Source organism: Raphanus sativus, chromosome 5 (assembly GCF_000801105.2).
Source record: "Raphanus sativus cultivar WK10039 chromosome 5, ASM80110v3, whole genome shotgun sequence".
In the NCBI taxonomy this organism is placed as follows: domain Eukaryota; kingdom Viridiplantae; phylum Streptophyta; class Magnoliopsida; order Brassicales; family Brassicaceae; genus Raphanus; species Raphanus sativus.
The window spans coordinates 26,873,180-26,886,563 of record NC_079515.1 but is presented as its reverse complement, the minus strand read 5'-3'; the positions used below and the strand labels follow the sequence as shown (position 1 = coordinate 26,886,563).

The 13,384-nt window shown below is 27.7% G+C and overlaps 2 protein-coding genes across 3 annotated transcripts; one reads left to right on the top strand and one right to left on the bottom strand.

Annotated features, from left to right (window-relative positions):
• Positions 1-3,457: 3,457 nt before the first annotated feature.
• On the bottom strand, positions 3,458-4,995 carry LOC130512451 (uncharacterized). Of its 2 annotated transcripts, XM_057010463.1 has the most exons (5): positions 4,875-4,993; positions 4,496-4,677; positions 4,327-4,425; positions 4,097-4,248; positions 3,458-4,013 (listed from the first exon to the last, which is right to left on the bottom strand). In XM_057010463.1, the coding sequence occupies exons 2-5, from the start codon at positions 4,673-4,675 to the stop codon at positions 3,626-3,628; spliced, it is 819 nt and encodes a 272-aa protein (XP_056866443.1). In that variant the 5' UTR covers positions 4,676-4,677; positions 4,875-4,993; the 3' UTR covers positions 3,458-3,625. The 2 variants fall into 2 exon arrangements, with proteins under 2 accessions (XP_056866443.1, XP_056866442.1); XM_057010462.1 differs by having other exon boundaries at positions 4,496-4,995.
• Positions 4,996-5,149: 154 nt separating this feature from the next.
• Positions 5,150-6,803, top strand: LOC130495096 (uncharacterized). The gene is made up of 7 exons (XM_056986183.1): positions 5,150-5,311; positions 5,560-5,669; positions 5,763-5,900; positions 5,973-6,175; positions 6,263-6,373; positions 6,448-6,492; positions 6,579-6,803. The coding sequence occupies exons 1-7, from the start codon at positions 5,209-5,211 to the stop codon at positions 6,736-6,738; spliced, it is 870 nt and encodes a 289-aa protein (XP_056842163.1). The 5' UTR covers positions 5,150-5,208; the 3' UTR covers positions 6,739-6,803.
• The last annotated feature ends 6,581 nt before the right edge of the window (positions 6,804-13,384 follow it).

The following is a 13,384-nucleotide window of genomic DNA, read 5'->3' as shown; positions in this document are numbered from 1 at the left end:
TTTGAGTGTAGAGCTATTTTTTAAGATATTAGATGTAAGTAGAGAATATTAGATTGATGTTTAATTTATGAATTTAAATATATGGGGTTTGGAGTTAGGGTTTGGAGTTAGGGTAAGATTTAGAATCTCGGATTTAAAATCGGAGATGATGATGGCTGAATCGAATTGGAAACTTGGTTAGGATGAGCGACGAGATTAATGTTGGTGAGCGACGAGGAATCGAGTCGAAGATGGTGGAGAGAGCGTTGAGCTCGATGTGGAGAAGAAGAGAAGACGAAGAAAACGAAAAGCCCTTTTTTCTAATGCTATGAAAAGTAATGGGTTTTGCTAATTGGCCGCGAAAACTCTTTTTTTTCTAAGTGTTTGTGCTAAGTGTAAAAACTCGGGTGATTAGTGAGTTTTTAATCCCGCTTAACTGATTTTTCGGCATAGCATAAGTAAAATGCTATAAATTTGTTATCCAGACTTTCAATTACCTTCCATAGCAGTTACGAAAATTGTGCTATTATAATCTGCTATCAATACCTATATTTGTTGTAGTGCAAGTTATAAGTGGTAATATTAAAATAACAAGGATAAGTCGAATATTAAGTGGTGATATACTCACTTGATAACACAATTTTAGTAATATTAAAATAACAAGGATATTTGTATTCTCTTTAATTACAAACTAAAAGACGAATGTGAACAATAGTGTTAGTCAATTCCTAGAGTTCACAACATCAATCTCTGTCTATGAAATATGAAAATATGAAATATGAAACTAGTACATTTCATTCACATTAAAAATATTATTTGTGAAACATTATTTATAAGATATACATCCATTACTAAAACACATAAGAGGATGAAATAATGATATATATATATAGTAATAAAAATTAGTTAAACCATGCTTGAAGCTCCTTGTTGAAGGAACCATTTATTTTCTCATAAACTTTTGGAGCCATCGATTTAGAAAAACAAAGACTATGATCACTTTGGAGGCGGCTTGATTGTGACATGGTTCCTGGCCTCAACTTGGTTCGCGATCATCATTACCATCATCATAATGGTGATGAAGGAGGCGATCAGGGTTTTCTTTCTATAGCCATTGTTTTATAAGCTCTTAATGGTTCTTGTTTTTTTTCTTCTTTTTTCTTGATAGTAATCTAAGATCAATAAACCGACGTATTTATATGTAAAACAAAATTCTATAAACAGTAAGTTCCTAATTTTAAACTTTTTTGAATGTTTCAGTTCTTTTATTAGATATTGGTCAAATGATTACCAACTTTTTTTAGATAAAAATCTAAAATAGTATTGCATAATTTAAGGAAAGTATTCATGTAAAATATTACAAAACTTGTCAAGGAAAATTACGACCACTAATTTTTTACTTCCCAATTTTTGCAAGCAACATTTTTTAGTTTAGACAAATCTCAAACAGATTAAAACCTGATTGGTAGCAGTATGCTGTAGAATTCTTATTAATTAATAAATGATTGATTGAAAAGTAGCAAAATAATTTAAAATTATCAAAAATTAGTATATATTATATCTATTTAAAATAATATATATTAATAATAAATTTGTTCTTGAAAATAATGAATCTTATTTAATTATATAAATTAAATTAATTTCAAATATGATTATTATTTTTAAAATAAATGTAAAAATTATTATTTATTTAAAATTTATTTTTGGGTATAAAAGTAATTTTTGACGTTATTAAATAAAATAAATAAATTGTATATAGTTTATATATAAATTATCATTATTTATTTATTGGTAAAACAGCTAATGATTTATATATGATATTATCTTAAGAATAATATATGATATATGATTGATTTATTTCTAAATAATATATCCCCTATACTATATTTGAGAAGTGATTTTGACACATGTCTTCTCTACAATCATTCTCACAAAAATAATATGATATAGCTACTAAAATTGATGACATGTCTTATAGATTAATATGACATGGACAATTTTTGCCACATGTCTTCTCTACAATCATTCTCACAAAAATAATATGACATGACTAATAAAATTGATAACATGTCTTATAGATTAATATGACATGGACAATTATACTTAATGTTAATTTATATTTTTGGTAAACTTTTAAAAATATGGTAATAACTCATATATTACATTTATTTTCGATTTATATTTTTGGACTTTTTTAAAATATGGTAATAACTCATAAATCATCATTAAAATAAATATATTCAATTATGGAATTTCAAATTTCGAAATATCATTTAAATTAAAAATATTTCAAAAATATATACATATTTTTAGAAAATTACAAAAATTAAATCATAAAATCAAATTAAATCGTAAAATCATTAGTTTCTTATATATATCTACAGATTTTATAAATATTTTTTAATTTTAATTTTTGAAAATTATGAAATTTTCATCCCCTAGACTATATTTGAGAAGTGATTTTGCCACATGTCTTCTACAATCATTTTCACAAAAATAATATGACATGGCTACTAAAAATGATGACATGTCTTATAGATTAATATGACATGGACAATTATATTTAATGTTAATTTATATTTTTGCTAAACTTTTTAAATATGATAATAACTCATGTATTACATTTATTGTCGATTTATATTTTTGGACTTTTTAAAAATATGGTAATAACTCATAAATCATCATTAAAATAAATATATTCAATTATGGCATTTCAAATTTTGAAATATCATTTAAATTAAAAATATTTCAAAAATATATACATATTTTTAGAAAATTATAAAATTAAATCATAAAATCAAATTAAATCGTAAAATCATTAGTTTCTTATATATATCTACAGATTTTATAAATATTGTTTAATTTTAATTTTTGACAATTATGCAATTTTACATATTTAATTAAAATAAATAGATTGAAAAATCTACCTAAGATTATAATTTTAAATATATACATGCACATTCTTAAATATATTTCAAAATAAACAAAATTGTTTTATCTTAATTTTAATGTTCAGTTAAATCAATTTAAATTAAAATATTAATAAGAAAAAGAAAATTTATAATATTAATTAAAAAATAAATATAATTTATTTTTATCTGTTAGAAAATATTTTAAAATTTTTTTACTGCACATGGTGCAGGAAAACACCTAGTGAGAGCATTAAACAAATAGCATTTTGAGAGCATTAACATCTTGTAAATATTTCTAAATGTTTGTGTGGTAAATGTTAATTGAATAATAACGAGTATAATGCTTATTATATTGCTCTGCTAATCAAGCCCAACAATATTGTAATAATGCAATGTAATCTGTTTTTTTTCATCAAATGTAATGTAATCTGTTTAGTATGCATTTGATGATAATAACTTGCACTCCAAGATAGCTTTAACTAAAGGGAACAAGATATCAAACGAGTTTTTTAGGTCGTCCCATAACAATGCACCAATGTAATGCAGGAGTAGAGATATATACTATATCAGACCAAAGTTCATGTCCTTGTTTGGTTTTAATCATGTTAGAAATGTAGTCCATGCAAAAAAAAAAAGACATTAAAAAGAAGATAAAAAGAGGGATGTAATTGAGATAACACTCTTCTTCCAGATGTGTTCTTCTTATTCACAACAAGGTTAAACAATAATGACAGTCAAAAGAGCCAATTGACACTAATGTTACCAAGCCAGATCAAAAGAGGAAACTGTGCTAAAGCTACAAAGATCAAGAGATAATGATGCCTGCTTGAGTCATAACTCCTAGCTTCCGCAAAGAGAACCCGCTTCATTGTCTTCACCAAGAAAACCCCAGTGCATAAGCAAGTCCATGGAATCAAAACATAGTAAGAGTAACCCCAGATGATCTTGCCAAGAACAGCTAAGCAGAGACCAGCGAAAGCATAGCCTGCATATGCCACAATGTCCAAGAGAGGCGATTCGCTGCTACCCAATGAAAGCAACGTTATCTTCAGCAGCATGACTTGCAGAAACCAGCCAACCATTCCTTTCACAAAAAGCCAGTTCAGCGCTTCCGGAGAAAACCTAGCACCAAGGATCAAAAGTGTGGAATTAAAAGACATAAATACATGAATAGATCTATATATAAGATAAACAAAGTAACTTACTTCCCGTAGAGTCCCAGTGAGAAACCAGCAAGAACAAGATAGGTGCCAAAGGCCATGAGGGGAATGTATAAGTCTGGGGCATTAATATCATATATAGGAGGCTTGTATGAAAGTCTACCCACAACTGGTTCTGAGATTCTAGTCCAATGTCCCTGACAGACAAGGTTTACAGCAAGACTCATCATCATAAAGAGCAAAACAAAACTCAAAGTAAGGCTTCCTCTTTATACCCTATGAAGGAAAGGAATCAGAACAATCTTCAACTTGTTCCTCACGTATTGATCATTCACTTGAAAATAGTATTGTGGATCGGAGAAGTAACGAGTTATCTGTTCATACCAACAACTTAAAAGAGTTAAAACAAATGAAACACCAAAGTTATGAATACACAAAACTTACGTTGCTCTGCACATACTCAGAGCTGGATCCGAATATTTTCTCCCCATAAGCTCCCAAGCCGCTTCTGATAAGGCCAGAGCCAGGTCCAGAGAAGGGATTGCCAAATGGGTTAGGCTGAGGAGTTTTCTGAGGAGGCATTGGCATCCCAGGTTGTGGTCCCATGTTGTTGTTATTATACATCTCTGACACTCAACACAAAACCAGAGCAAATAAAAAAAAAAGAGGTTAAATTTGAAAGCTAATACGTGACAAAGAAAGAAACTTTATTTGAACATGATTCTTGTCTAAGAGGTTTCATGCTTTTGTAACAAGCCAATCATTTAAATGATTCGCTCTCTTTAACACAAGTAAAATCGAACAAGGAATGATAAAGACAGACCTGAAATAAGCTTTGAAGGAGATGATAGATCTAAGCTAGAGCCCTTGCTTTCACGGTTGATTTTGATTATGCGACAAGTAAAGAATCTCGTTTAGATCGTGTAAGAAAAGTCGTTGTGAATCGCAACATGTTTGCTCTTCTTCATCGCACAGCCAATAGAAGTTTGACACGTCCTAATTTACTTTTCGTTATTTTATTTTATTCGAAATAAGTTTAGGGTTATTAATGAGAGAACTCGAAAGTCGAGGAGTTATATTGCACTTTTCCTAAAATAAAAATAAAAAAGCGTCAAAGTCGGAAGAAGAGAAAGTTTCGAGTCTGTTTCTGTGGGGAGATGGAGGTTCCAAGCTGTGAGAAGATGCTTGAGTGTATGAGCTCTTGTCTCTCTCAGATCAAATGGCGAATCAAGCCCACTTCCAAACGCCGTCTCGAAATAGGTTTCCCTTCTTCCGTTCTCTCTCTATGGTGAATTGAGAAAATATATTTTGATTCCTTTGAGTTTTTATTGTGTATCTGATGATGATGCGTTTTGATTGCCTTTGTTTGGTGGGTTTTATCATTTTCATCATAAAGTTTGAAACTTTAGTAATTAGCATCATTATATAGATCGTTCAAATATCAAACACTTGACTCTTGTAGTAAGTAAAGTATGATCTCAGTTTCCCCTTATGATTTGAATTTGTAGATGTGCTGGCACTATGCACGGGGATGAGACCAGTTGTGATGATTGACTATGGTGGCAAGTTGCCTGAGCTTCAAGACCGCTTGCTTTCCCTTCTTGAGCTTCTCCAAGAGGTTGTTAGTCTTCATCTCTTTCTTCTTCAAGCAACATTAGTACTTGGAGTGTGTCTGTCTGTATGTGTGTAGCTGACTTTGTGTCCTCTTTAGGGTTTACCAGTCTTTAAAGATCTGAGGGTTATGGTGATAGAGGATATGATTTACCTGATAAATGTGAGAATACTGCCCAAGTGGTTGAGTTCAGAACCTGAGTTGTTCTTCGTCGACTTGGAACAAGATCCTCCAAAGGTTGTTCCTTTTTTATAAAAAGCTTTCTGTCTTTGTTTCATGCTCTCATTCTTGCTTTTTTTTTGTTTCAAGATGGTTGAACAAAGCAAGGAAAGCAATCTTGGGATGCAGCTTAGGTCGATTCAGAAGCTATTCTCTTCCACATTTCCTTTAGATGGGAGCAACAATGATACCAAGACATCACTTGATGAAGCCAACTCTTCTCAGTCTTCTTTACTCATCGATCTTAGCTGTTGTTTACAAGACACTAAGGTTACAATCCCAACATTAAACGGGTATATTTTCAAAATCCAACTCTTTCTTCATTCATCCACCATATGCTGTCATCATAGTTTTTATTAAGCGTTGGTCTGTGTTATCAGATGGCTTCTGGACTATCCGGTTGTGTATTTATTCGGCACAGATCACATTGAAGAAGCAATCTACAACCTCTCAACCAAGTCTCTCCGCATCTTCAAAGTTCTAGTACAAAGGTTAGCTATTGTATATATGTTCTAAACTCTTAGCTTTCTGACCATTGTTGTGATGTAACTTAAATATCTTCCAGGAATGGTGCCACTGAGAAAGACTCTCTTTTAGAAGAGCTAACAAGGTAATGACTTCAAAGCCGAGATGCTTACTTCGATGCATAAACAACATTGCATCTGTAAAACTCAGTTTTGGAAATTGGCTTTGCAGTTTTTCGGTGCCATATGATCTGAGTATGGGAGGAAGCAAGGAAGTGTGGGCTGAAGCATTTCTGGAGAGGATGAGTTCAAGGTGGGAAGAATGCAAACACATTTGGAGTTCTTTGGATTTGCAAGTTTCTGAATGTTATCCTCAAGCTATTGTTCTTTAAGGCTTTCACTACTTAAAACAATCGTTACAATCGTTCAGTAAACTCTGGTAATGAGTTCTTATTTAGTTTATAGTTACCCAAAATACAAACACCCCTAACAAGATCAAACAGTTCTCTGAACACTGAACCAAAACAAAAGGGAAGAAAAAGGATCGACTGCTCTGTTTCATTTGTCATATTCTCTATGATTTTAGGTAGGACTGGACGTTCGGGTACCCATTCGGGTTTCGGTTCAGTCCATTCGGTTTCGGGTTTTCGGGGTCAAAGATTTCAGCACCATTCGGATATTTCTAAATTTCGGTTCGGGTTCGGTTCGGATCTTTGCGGGTTCGGTTCGGATTCGGATAACCCATTTAAAATGTTTTTAAATTTTCAAAATTCATTATATACTTTAAATTTTCAAAATCTATAAAAAAATAATATATTATATATAAATTTTCATAACATATATGTCAAAATACCTTAATTTAACATATAAATTGGTTTTCTTTGAATATTTGGATAAAGAATCAATAGATATTTAACTATTTTGGTGTTTTCAGTATACTTTAGCTATTTTAAACATTTACTTTTGACTATTTGCATATATTTTCCGAGTATTTTAGAAAACTTAAAGGTATCTTATATATTTTTAATATTTTTAATATACATTATATATAAAAATAATGTATATATTTAAGTATATAAATTTATTTCGGATACATTCGGGTACCCAAAATATTTCGGTTCGGATCGGGTTCGGTTTCGGTTCTTTAAATACCAAAATTTTGAACCCGTTCGGATATTTAATCAATTTCGGTTCGGGTTCGGTGCTACTTTTTCGGATCGGGTTCGGTTCGGTTTTTCGGGTTCAGATTTTTTGCCCAGCCCTAATTTTAGGTTTAGTCAATATTTTTTATAATATTTTTAATAATATTTATCTATTAGATAGTGAACAGTTTTAAGAAAAATATGATAATTATTATCTATACAAATATTTGATATTAACTCATTAATGTTTTATAAAAATTATGCTCTTGTCTGTCATGAAATGATTATATCTATATTTTTGATATGAAAAAGATTATATACTTTGAATTTGCTAATGAACTCATCAACAGTATATATAGTCTATCACTTTTAATTAATTAGTGTTTAGTTAAAAAGAATTATGTTTTCTAACAATTGTAAATTTTGCTAATATGTGTTACCACAAACTCATGTTTATGTTCTACATATATACCAAAGAAGTATCCGATTACATGTCTGTATGAGAAAATATAAAAAGTTAACTTACAAAAAAGATGAATATTTTAAAATATTATAAATCATGTAAACATTTTCAAAAAACAAGTGAATTTTCTTACTTTTCATTTTCTCCATGGTTTTCGAATAAGTCACTAGTTTAACTAATATTATTATTTAAAATTTTATTATTAATATAGTATTATTTAAATAAATATATTTAATATATACACTTATCATGGTATTTAGGATATTTAGTTAATAAATAAATATTAGCAATATCTACATATAGCAAAATAATTACATTTATCTTATATTTAGTTTATGAGTTCAGTGACAAATATTAAAGTATGTTTTCTAATTCTTATTGGATAATATAATTTTTAATAAGATTTTAGATGATCTAATTTTTAATAAGATTTTAGATGATTTTAATAAATAGGAGAATTTTAAGTGATTTTTGTTAAATCACTCTAAAAATTACCTAAAACCATAAATTTGAGTTTAATTTTTAACTAAAATATTCAATCCAAACAGACAAGCACTTTAAAATCACCTGAAAACTTTAAAACTTCACATTTAAAATATTTGTAATAACAGTGGATTTTATTGTATTTTATGAAATGTCAATTCAGTAACAATGAATTTTAAATTATTATTTTAAATTCATATTTGAATAACGATAAATTTATCATTTTAAAACAATCACTTCAAACTCTCATTTTAATACACCTTATGAATTGTTATTTATAATTTATTATATAATTAAAACAAACTTTATGTTAATATTATTCGAATTATATGTTATATTCGTTAACTGATTATAAATTAATAAAATAAATTACTCAGAAACAAAAATATACTTTTAAAAGTAAAATAATTCTTATATACTGTGTTGTTATATGGAAATAATATTTTCTATTATAGAAGTTAAAAATAAGATATAAAAATTATAATTATATATCAATCAAGAATAAGTTTTTGTATAAATAGATTTTCTGAAACAAATTTTATATTAATAATGTTTGATTTATATGCTATGTTTGATAGTTGTTTATAAATTAATATTATAAATTTTCAAAAATAAAAACATATTTAAATGATATGTATATATTATGTTTTATCTGGAAATATATATATATTTTAAAATGTTTTATACATAGATTTCAAGAATTTTTAATTCTTATATATATATATATATATATTATGTTTTATCTTGAAATGATATATTTTTAAATAGAAAAATATATATTTAAAAATAATTAAATATTCTAAAATATTTTTAATATGTGAGTGTTTAAAATTTCAATACAATAATTTGATGTAAGAGTTTGTCACTAAATGAAAAATTTGATTGTTGATTTAAACTTTTGAGAACATAAAAAACTATTTATTCTGCTGATTTTTAAATTAATAAAACATAAATTAATAGATATTCATAAGAGTATTATGCCCATATCTGCGGACAAATACCTAGTTAAATATAGTAACTTGAAAAAAAAATATAAATTTAGCCCAAGTTCAATTCTAGTAATTTTTATATTCTACTCCATCAATTACACAAAAGTTATAGCATCAAGATTGCCAAAGTTTACCCAAAGCAATTTTCATAGTTTTAACTAGTTAAGAAGAGTTGTCAAAAAAAAAAAACTAGTTAAGAAGAAAAAAATAGATTTTAAAGAAAATTTAGTTGAGGAACAATTGTAAATTAATAAGACCCAACAGTCACATTTTCTATCTCATATATCTTTTTGTAAATTATTATTATTATCTCAATCAATAAGCACATCAATCTGGGTAATTATATATCAACTAAATGTTTTCTTGCACCATGTGTAGTAAAAAAATTTAAAAATATTTTTAACAGATACATATAAATTATATTTAATTTTTTACTAATATTATAATTTTTATTTTCTTATCAATATTTTAATATAAATTTGATTTAACTGAACATTAAAATTAAGATAAAAACAATTTTGTTTATTTTAAATTATATTTAAGAATGTGCATGTATATATTTAAAATTATAATCTTAGGTAGATTTTTCTATCTATTTATTTTAATTAAATATATTAAATAAATATGTAAAATTTCATAATTGTCAAAATTTAAATTAAACAATATTTATAAAATCTGTAGATATATATAAGAAACTAATGATTTTACGATTTAATTTGATTTTATGATTTAATTTTTATAATTTTCTAAAAATATGTATATATTTTTTGAAATGTTTTTAATTTAAATGATATTTCGAAGTTTGAAATGCCATAAGTGAATATATTTATTTTAATGAAGATTTATGAGTTATTACTATATTTTTAAAAAATCCAAAAATATAAGTCGACAATAAATGTAATATATGAGTTATTACTATATTTTAAAAAGTTTACCAAAAATATAAATTAACATTAAATATAATTGTCCATGTCATATTAATCTATAAGACATGTCATCAATTTTAATAGCAATGTCATATTATTTTTGTGAAAATGATTGTAGAGAAGACATGTGGCAAAATCACTTCTCAAATATAGTCTAGGGGATGTAAAATTTCATAATTGTCAAAAATTAAAACTAAAAAAAATAATATAAAATCTGTAGATATATATATATATATATATAAGAAACTAATGATTTTACGATTTATATGATTTAATTTTTATAATTTTCTAAAAATAAATATATATTTTTGAAATATTTTTTTAATTTAAATGATATTTCGAAATTTAAAATGCCATAATTGAATATATTTATTTTAATGATGATTTATGAGTTATTACCATATTTTAAAAAGTCTAAAAATATAAATCGAAAATAAATGTAATATATGAATTATTACCATATTTAAAAAAATTACCAAAAATATAAATTAAAATTAAATATAAATATATTTAAAGAACATCCACATATGTAAATACAAAGAAATAAAATCTATAACAAAAGTTGTCTTTTCTCACTTCTCCTATGTCTAAATTAGGACACGTGGCACTTTTATTTAAATGGTGCGTTTTGATTTGGTTGGTTACGATTGGGTTTCTTTCTAAATCTTTTGGGCTTGTCGTTAGTAATATTTAATTTCAAGCGAGCTTCTAATACCAAAAAGGCCAAGATTTAACGTAGATTTCAGATCATGCGAAGTTCAAGCTTATGCCGACAAAAGTTCCAGCTTCTCTGATCGTCGATTGCATTTCCGTTTTTTTTTTTTTTTTTTTTTTTTCCGATTTCTTCTTCTAACGCTCATTGATATTACTTCTCCACTATGCCATTTAATCAACCTCATCGAATCTCAAAGTAACCGTCTAGAGTTCGGACTATAAATATCAACTATCTCAGCCATGGACAGAAAAGCTTCGACGAAATCAAAACAAATACTCTGTTCTGTTCTACGTGTAGGTCATCGTGACCACTCTCCTCTCTGCTTCCATGTTCCATATGTCCATGGGTTTCTTGTCTTTTGTGAGTTCCTCTTCTCCTTCTTTGTGTCTGATCCAATGCTCTGCTGTTTTCATTTGTTTAACCAAGTATCAAGTATTTCAGAATCTAAAAATTTGGACTTTTCGTGTTACATGCTCATGTTATGCTGTGATTAAATTATCTTATGGTGTTGATTACCTGATTTAGTTAAGTATAAAATTTACTTATACAATAGCCTGATTTATGGTGATTCCTAACAAGTTGGACAGTATAAAAAGTTTTAGTCTAAAGACACCATAGCAACAATCAAGGATGTACCAGCACAAGTCCAGGTGATCAAAATCAACAGATCTCATGCTTTATTCTAAAACAACATGGACATATGTTTACTGTATCTAAAATTTACATATTAAAAATTTAATTTATTTAATTTTGAAAGAAATTATAAGAATGAGTTATCAGAATCACGAGTTCCATATGCATTTTCAAGAGCTAGAGTCGAGATATTGCTCAATATTCACTATAAATTTTCTTCTGAATGATTTCTGATAATAATATTTGATGAAGTGGAATCTTGTTTTATCAAAAACTTCGTAAAATTTGGAAATAGCCATTTTTGTGAGATAAAACTCGTTTATATCACCTTCACTGATCAATCAAAAGTTACTTTAAAAATAAAGAATACAGACTTTTGTATAAGCATAACTAATACAACTAGCTAAACTTCGAATATTTAAAAATAAACTAAAAATCGCATAAAATTATCTGAAACATTATTATACTGATTTAAAATTATAAATAGTTAAGATAACTACATAAATAAATATAATAATCCGAATGTGAATAATTTATGTTTATTTTTGATATGCTGCATCAATATTCAATTTTGTCTTTTGAATCATCTGAAAACTCGTCCTTGTTACTAAGAATCACTGTAAATTCAATTTAGTATAATGGGTTAAGTCTTTTTTTCACATCAGATTAATTGTTATTTTTCAAATTGGAAATAGTTAGGTAACCAAATGAAAATAGAACAATTAACAAAATAAATTTTTCTGAACTTGATTATTATAATAACTAAACATTTCAAGTCCACTATACACACTCCTTTTAGGGTTTTATACGCGTTAACATTCGTTTATCAAACAGTCAACTTTGTCATCCGACCGAGGTTCCTAAAAAATTATTAGAAAAATACTGGAAGCCAAAATTGTTGACTGGTTCACATGTAGAGCTTCTTTCGTTTTTTTGAATATTGAGGAACGGTTCAAATCTAAAGATGTGGATCTAGAAGACAAATAGACAATGTTACTACAAACAAAGTTATTTACAATAACTAAAATTTCGAAAACCTCAAATTAACTAATTATATATATAGTAACTCAAAGAAATTGAAGCAGAATTAATGTTAGTGTATCTATACTATTATTTTGCAAACCACAAGGTGGTGGGCTAGTGGTCTTGAGGCAGTTCCAACGCCGATAAGGATCCAGGTTCGAATACCCCTTATGGCCACGAAATGCTTTACGCCTTCTCCAAGTTTAAATTTAAGTACGGCGTTGGTGCTGGGCCCTTGGGTAATGGGTATTAGTAACGGCTGGTTTCGGGCCAGGGGTGACTACGGGCCTAAGAATTGCGGAAAGCTACGGAAGTGACTACGGACCTATGGGTTGTGGAAAACTACGGAAGTGTCTACGGGTCTACGGGTTGCGGAACATCCCTGTTAAAAAAAAAAAAAAACTATTATTTTGCATTTGATATCATGTTAACAGTCAGACCGGATATCATGTTAACAGTCAGACCGATTAATATTGGTGATGCATAATGAATAACTAATTTAATTTATTATATTATCAATTATTGTTTTTATTTTTATTAATTTTGGGTTGGGTAATAACATAATAAATATTCTGGACCCACCATATTTGGAGTAAATATTATTTTACTATCGCATGTTTTGTTTTTTTTCAGCGATAATATTTTCACCTTATAAAAATAGCGA

Bases quoted from the DNA above. Each gene is read 5' to 3' on its own strand.
- LOC130512451 (XM_057010462.1), bottom strand. From the start codon at position 4,675: ATGTATAATAACAACAACATGGGACCACAACCTGGGATGCCAATGCCT. The intron at 4,426-4,495 runs GTAAGTTTTGTG...TGGTATGAACAG, and splicing joins CTGAGTATGTGCAGAGCAAC to ATAACTCGTTACTTCTCCGA. The intron at 4,249-4,326 runs GTATAAAGAGGA...CTTGTCTGTCAG, and splicing joins TGATTCCTTTCCTTCATAGG to GGACATTGGACTAGAATCTC.
- LOC130495096 (XM_056986183.1), top strand. From the start codon at position 5,209: ATGGAGGTTCCAAGCTGTGAGAAGATGCTTGAGTGTATGAGCTCTTGT. The intron at 6,176-6,262 runs GTATATTTTCAA...CTGTGTTATCAG, and splicing joins ACAATCCCAACATTAAACGG to ATGGCTTCTGGACTATCCGG. The intron at 6,374-6,447 runs GTTAGCTATTGT...AATATCTTCCAG, and splicing joins TTCAAAGTTCTAGTACAAAG to GAATGGTGCCACTGAGAAAG.